Source organism: Procambarus clarkii, chromosome 36 (genome assembly GCF_040958095.1).
Source record: "Procambarus clarkii isolate CNS0578487 chromosome 36, FALCON_Pclarkii_2.0, whole genome shotgun sequence".
Lineage (NCBI taxonomy): Eukaryota > Metazoa > Arthropoda > Malacostraca > Decapoda > Cambaridae > Procambarus > Procambarus clarkii.
Genome location: NC_091185.1, coordinates 11,995,099 through 12,001,845, shown reverse-complemented (window position 1 = coordinate 12,001,845; position 6,747 = coordinate 11,995,099). Strand labels below are relative to the sequence as shown.

The window sequence follows — 6,747 nt, the reverse complement described above, 5'->3', positions numbered from 1 at the left end:
ACAGTCAGCCGGATAATCATGGAATTGTCCATATATGAAAACCATGAGACGGGCCGTACCGTATGGCTCGAGGCGCATGGTGTAGGAGGGGGTGGGTGGTGTCGGGAGAAGGGGAAGCATTGGGAGGGACCACTTGGGGGAAAAGGGGGGGGATGGGGAGTGGCCTATACACTACAGTACAGGAATTACCATCGATTTTAGAATAATTCATCATAGCCAAAGTCAAAAGAAATACTAGTAATTATGTAATAAAAAATAACATACAAGTTTCCTAAAAACAATTTGCACAGGCTTAAGTTTCCTTCAATTTTTTTTTCCTGCTGGCGGCCTACATAACGTGCCTCCTCCCTGCCCCGACTGGACCCGTCCAGGCCTGGTCAAGCCATGTGCTCTCTACCCTCGTGTTACACCACAGTGCCGTGCCATTAGTGAAATATTTTTTTAAATAACTTTTTTATTTTCATAGTAACTTTGAACATTTGTGGCCAAGACTATGTTTGGTAGCAGCATGAATCGTTCTGGAGGTGTTAAGAGGAAGAAGGTTGTTCTAACACTTAAGGACAAGCTACGTGTTATACAACTTTGTGAAAATGGCCGGTCGACTTCAAGTGTTGCCAAGGAATTTAATATAGGCACTGTGGTCTTTGTGTGTTACTGAGGAAATCTTGGTTGTAGGGTTGATATAAAGCCATTGCTTGGTTACTGACTTTAATACTTATAAACAATTACATGACTAGTAGTTACCAAGCAAGGCGGGCGTCCTGTACGCTCTTTGTTTTTTTCTCCCGGCATCTGAGCCACAACACATACAAACGGATGGTACCGTTTTCTGTGAACATGACATCCCTCCTTTTCTTTAAAAAGAATGAATACAGGATGTCTACCATGCTTGTAGCACAAAGCAAAGTTATTGACACAAAGTAAGTTATTAACATATCAAGAGATATTGCATACATTTAACATTAATTAAGCACACAAAGAATTTAAACAACTTAATCTTTACCACAAAAGATTTCAATGTTAAAAATACATATGCAATGTTAAACAAAAATGAAAGAAATTGTAATACAAAGTTACAAAATATTGAATGAGAGAGCTGCATAATTCAAACAATATTAAATTTAATTTAGCATAATAAGTAAATACTTTGCATTACATAGGAACACAATTAATCATCAAATCATGTAGGGCGTTTAACACGACGTTTAGGACGAGAATCCTTAAATACAAGAACATCCCTTGATGAATTGTTTATTGAGTTATAACTAATTTTTTCTTTTTCCTTTGCACGACTTTGCACTTCATCATTTTCTACACTAGTTGGAATCACTTTGAAATAGGCCATATTACGTGTTATACTATGATCTCTATTACTCGCTGTCACCATAGTTCCTTTTACACTAATCACTTTATATGGTTTTGTATCATACGGCATATCTAGCTTTCCCTCTTTTTTCTTTTTAACTAGAACAGTGTCTCCAACCTTTATGAATTGTTCCTTTGCACGTTGATCATGAGGAATTCGTCGATCACGTTGATCATGAGCAAAAGAATCCGTCTTGGATACAAATATCCATGGAGATTTGGAATGGAAACAACAGTTGATCAGCGAAGTTGCAGAATCTGTGGTGAGAGTGATGGACACCGCCTTGACCACTATCTACGTGAATGTGAACACCTGAGAGACATTAGGAATAACTGTAGAATAATAAACCCCACATTGTTTGAGTTAGGAAAACACTATTTGTCAAATATTGATACTGTTCTTAAAAGATTTCCCCATTTTGCACCCGCAAGATAACGTAAGTTTTTAAGGGTTGATAAATGTTAATCTTCTTGTTTGAGGAGCTGTTCACTTGAGACAGTTAAGCAAGTCCCAGCTGTGTCTGGGTACAAGTGACAGGATGAACAACCCAGCGGGTTTTCTTCCTATTGGGGAGTGTTGTACATTCTGCTATGGCGGTATGTTCACTCACAAGATGAGTGGCGCTGCCCAATAAACTCGCCCCTCGGGGCAAAATTTAAATGAGCAATTTTCATTTTGCCCATGGCTAGTGCATCCTTCTGAGCGAGACGTTTATCCGTTATCACGGCTGGCATGACAGGTAGTGCGATTCTCATAGGACGTCCAAATAAAAGTTCGCCAGACGACTTGCCAAGTGTTCCATGTGGTGTTGCACGGTAGTTCCTGAGAAAAGCATACATAGCTTGTTTCCAGGATCGTTCTTCGGCATGAGCACAGCGTACCGCTTTCATGAGAGGTTGCATGAATCTCTCTACTTCTCCATTTGCTTGAGGATGTAGTGGCATCACACGGAGGTGTTTGAATTCAATATGCTCAGAAAAGTTGACAAAGTCTTGTCCATTGAATGGCGGTCCATTGTCCGTCTTGACAACTTCAGGAATGCTAAAGTTTGAAAAGATCTTGTCAAGTTTCGGGATGACGGCCTTTGCAGATGTGGAATTGATGATTTCTACTTCTGGATAACGTGAGTGAACATCAATGACTACCATCAAGTACTCTCCAGTTGGTAGTGGTCCGCAGAAGTCCATTGATACTTCCGTCCATGGTGCAGCAGGTAGTGGTGAAGGTTGTAGAGGTGTTGGTCTTGAAGTATCCACTGCAGCTTGGCAAGGGACACAGGCATCATGCATATCCTTTGCTTGACGATCAATGCCAGGAAACCACACCTTTTCTCGTAGCAGCTGTTTGGTCCTAATAAGACCTTGGTGTCCTTGATGTGCAAGCTTCAGAGCACGTTGCTGGAGAACAGCTGGAATAACGATACGAGTACCTCGCAGCACAGTGTCGCGTTGTTGCGTAACACTTAATTCTGTCTGGATGCGTTCAACTGCTTTGAATGCATCTTGGTCAACTCCTGAGGGTGGGATGCGTGGAAACTTTTTCTTGGTCAATGCATTCACTGTTGCTTGCAGAGTTGGGTCCTCTAGGGTTGCAGTACGGATTTCATCAAGAGTGAGAGCCTTAGGGATTGCATCACAGGTTACAGAGTGTACATATTCCTCGGCAACTTGAATTACATCTGGGTTGATGTGCAGATGAACTTTGCTATCAGTAGAACAATCTATGGGTTCAAATCGATCAAAAAATTCAGCAACAATAGGATCAACATTGTTTGCAGATTCCATTGCTACAGCATTAGAAAGCTGAAGTAGCCCCAATTTGGTTGAAGTCTTGTAACTGAGTAGAGACCCTTTGCATTCCTAACAACATGGAATGTAGTAATGAGCATTGCGTTCTTTGACTTAATCTCTGCAGTGAAAGTTCCAATCACTGGCTTGGCTACCTTTGAAGCATAGACAGTGGCTTTGCCATTGTAGTTTTCAAGCTTTGGGAACTGTTTTTTAAATTTTTGATAGTGGCATTCAGCAATGGTGTCAATGTTTGATCCAGTGTCAATGAGAACTTTGAGACAAATACCAGCAATGTATACTATAGTCTCTGGGTTGTTTGGAAGATGATTCCATTCTGTGATTGATTGTACTCCATAAATGTAATCACATTCACTGTCATCTGAGACTGGTTGTAATGAAATGTTGTCTTGCACATTGTTAACATTTTGGATATGAGGTGCAATATTGTGTTTACCACCTCGACCCCTATGAACTGATCCTCGTACAGTGCTTTTATTCACTGACTGTGGTTTCTTGAGTGCGGAACGACACATAGCACCAAAATGACCTAGTTTTCCACACTCATAGCACTTCTTACCTTGAGCAGAACAAACATTATCTTGGTGTGGGTAGTCTCCTCCACAATTGTAACATTTTGACACCCTCTGATGTGGGTCGTTGTGACTGCTTGAGTCTTGTTCCATGACTCCAGGTGTGATGTGGTTCTCGGCTCAATTTACTGTTAGGTTTGCCATGATATCTTCTTTGATTACGATGTCCTCCCTGAACCTTACATACCTCATCACTGTTAGTAACAGTGGCAGAACCGTTGTTGGCACTGCACTCCATGACACGAGCATCACGTGCAGCATCTTCCATTCGACGAGCCATATCCAATATCTTGGTAAGAGAACTTTCATCATCGACAAGTTCTAGAGCTCTTCGACGGAGACGTGTAGATGTGCATGTTTCAATTATTTGCTGTTTGATTTCTTTGTCAACATCAGCAAACTCACAATGGGCTGCTAAACCCTGCAGACGTGTGTGGTATTGATCAACGGTTTCATTAGTGAGTTGTCTGGCTCTCCTGAAACGCATAATTTCCATTGCAGTATTCTGTCTTGGTTTGAAATGTTCTGTTAATTTGGCTTTGGCAATGTCATAATCTTTGGCACCACCAGTGTCTTTCAGTGTGTCAAAGATGTCACAAACTCGATCACCTGCATAATGAAGTAGAAAAGCACGCTTTCTTTCAGCACTTTTGATGGCAGAAACTATGAACAAATTTTCAAACCTTTTAAGCCATTTGATCCACCTCTGTGACAGGTTTGTCTAATCACAGTCAGGATCAAATGCAGGAAACTGAGGTATATTTGCCATTTTTACTGAATAAATTTAAACTTATCACTTAAATGTTCCTCAGAATATTAAACACTTACTGCACTGTATATGTTAGTTATGAATTCACTGTAATTACTTTAATTTTGCAAAGCACACAAGCATTTTAATGCAAAAGTTCACAGCAGTGCACAATATAGCAGCAACTGATGTCTTACCTAGCCCTTGTGTACATGTGTTGTTGCTACTTACAGCAGCACAGCAGTTGTTAGCAGTTGGTACAGCAGTTGGCAGCAGTTGGTACAGCAGTTGTTAGTTTACAGCGTGAAGAATTGTAGCACATAGCGCGTTTCGCATACAAAACATCGGGTTTTGTATACAGCATCAAAGCGTCGTTTCGTACACAGCGTCGGCAGATTTCTCAGTACACAGCTTCAGTCAGCACATAGCATTGGTTAGCACATAGCTTGGGTTAGCACACAGCATCAGTTAGCAAACAGCATTGGTTAGCACACAGCATTGGTTAGAACACAGCATTGGGTATGGTGCTCACAGACAGCTTCTCTTCCTCCTCCGGGCGAGACAGCATGCTTCTCTCTGGTTTTTTTAAGCTGAACAAATACCTGCGTTCACATTTCATCTTCGTCGCCAGTGTGGTGTTTGTGTGTTACTGAGGAAATCTTGGTTGTAGGGTTCATATAAAGCCATTGCTTGATTACTGACTTTAATACTTATAAACGATTACATGACTAGTAGCTACCAAGCTTGGCGGACGTCCTGTACGCTCTTTGGTTTTTTTTTCCCGGCATCTGAGCCACAACATACAAACGGATGGTACCGTTTTCTATGAACATGATATGCACTAGTACTGTTTCTGATATAAGGAAGCAAAAAGAGAAACTTATGAAATTCATTTCAACCTGTGAAAGTGAAGGTGCAAGCACTAGCAGAGGGTGTGGTAGAAAGACTATGAAAACTTTTAAACATGTACAGTTGGATGAGGCTGTGTACAAGTGGTTTGCTCAGCACCGCACAGCTGGCGTGACAATTCGTAGCCAGAAATACAAAATGCTGCAAGCAGGTTTGCTGCAAGTCTTGGAATAAAGGATTTCGAAGCGAATGAAGGGTGGGTTGCAAAGTTCAAGGGTAGGCACAATATTGTGAAGAGGAAAATTGTTGGTGAAAAATTGAGTGCAGATGAAAGCAGTGTAGAACCATTTAAACAGAAATTAAGAGCATACATTGTGGCAAATAATTTATATTCGTATCAAATTTATAATGCAGATGAAACTGGGTTGTATTGGAGGAGTTTACCAGAAAAAACTCTAGCAATGAGGAGTGAGGGTTGTGTGCCAGGACGTAAGGTCAACAAGGACAGGCTCTCGGCCATGATGTGTGCGAATGCCGACGGCACAGACAGAATCATGTGTGCAATTGTTGGCAAATCTAAGAAACCAAGAGCCTTGCAACATTGCATGGACAGACTGCCAGTCAAATATTATAGCTCACAAAATGCATGGTTCACACAAGAGATCTTTCTTTCCTGGTTTCATGACGTGTTCTGGAGGGAAGTTCGTGCCTATCAAGTAAAGAAACTCAAAGTAAGGACAAGCGAAGTTCGGGCTTTGCTGCTGCTTGATAATGCGCTTGCCCACCCCAAAATTGACACGTCACAAGATGGCAAGATAACGTGTATGGCACTTCCTCCTAACACAACCTCTCTCATTCAACCTATGGATCAAGGAGTTATCTGTGCCACGAAGAGGTTGTACACCAAAAAGATACTAAACGAAGTTTTGGTGGTTTTGCCTCTTCCGGAAGATATTGAACTCGGTGTGGATAACAGGGCTAAAAAAAACTTCAGAATTTGAAGAACTATACAATCAAGGAAGCCATCTATAACTGGGCCAAGGTGTGGAGTGAATTAAAGGAATCGACTTTGAAAAATTCCTAGAAAAAACTCCTCACATCTACGGTCAGCAATGAGGAGGATGCAGAAATTTATTTTGAAGGATTTACAGATGAAATCCATGGAATGTTTAGCAAAGATCATCCTTCCTTTCCTCCCTGGAATCTGGATGTAGCAGGTGCTCAATTGTCAAAAGCGAAAAATTTGGTTTGTCATCCGAATGCATCATTTCGGTAAATTTTGTAAACCTTTTAAAAATAGTAAATGGCACTTTTTTAGCAAAATCATTAAAAGATATATATATATATATATATATATATATATATATATATATATATATATATATATATATATATATATATATA

General features: G+C 40.6%; 1 protein-coding gene across 1 annotated transcript; it reads left to right on the top strand.

The window, feature by feature from the left end:
- The first annotated feature begins 5,897 nt into the window (after positions 1-5,897).
- On the top strand, positions 5,898-6,344 carry LOC138371646 (tigger transposable element-derived protein 7-like). Its single transcript, XM_069336644.1, has one exon. It carries the CDS (start codon positions 5,898-5,900, stop codon positions 6,342-6,344), a length of 447 nt encoding a protein of 148 aa, XP_069192745.1.
- The last annotated feature ends 403 nt before the right edge of the window (positions 6,345-6,747 follow it).

Excerpts from the sequence above, each read along its gene's own strand:
- LOC138371646 (XM_069336644.1), top strand. The coding sequence starts at position 5,898 with ATGTGTGCAATTGTTGGCAAATCTAAGAAACCAAGAGCCTTGCAACAT.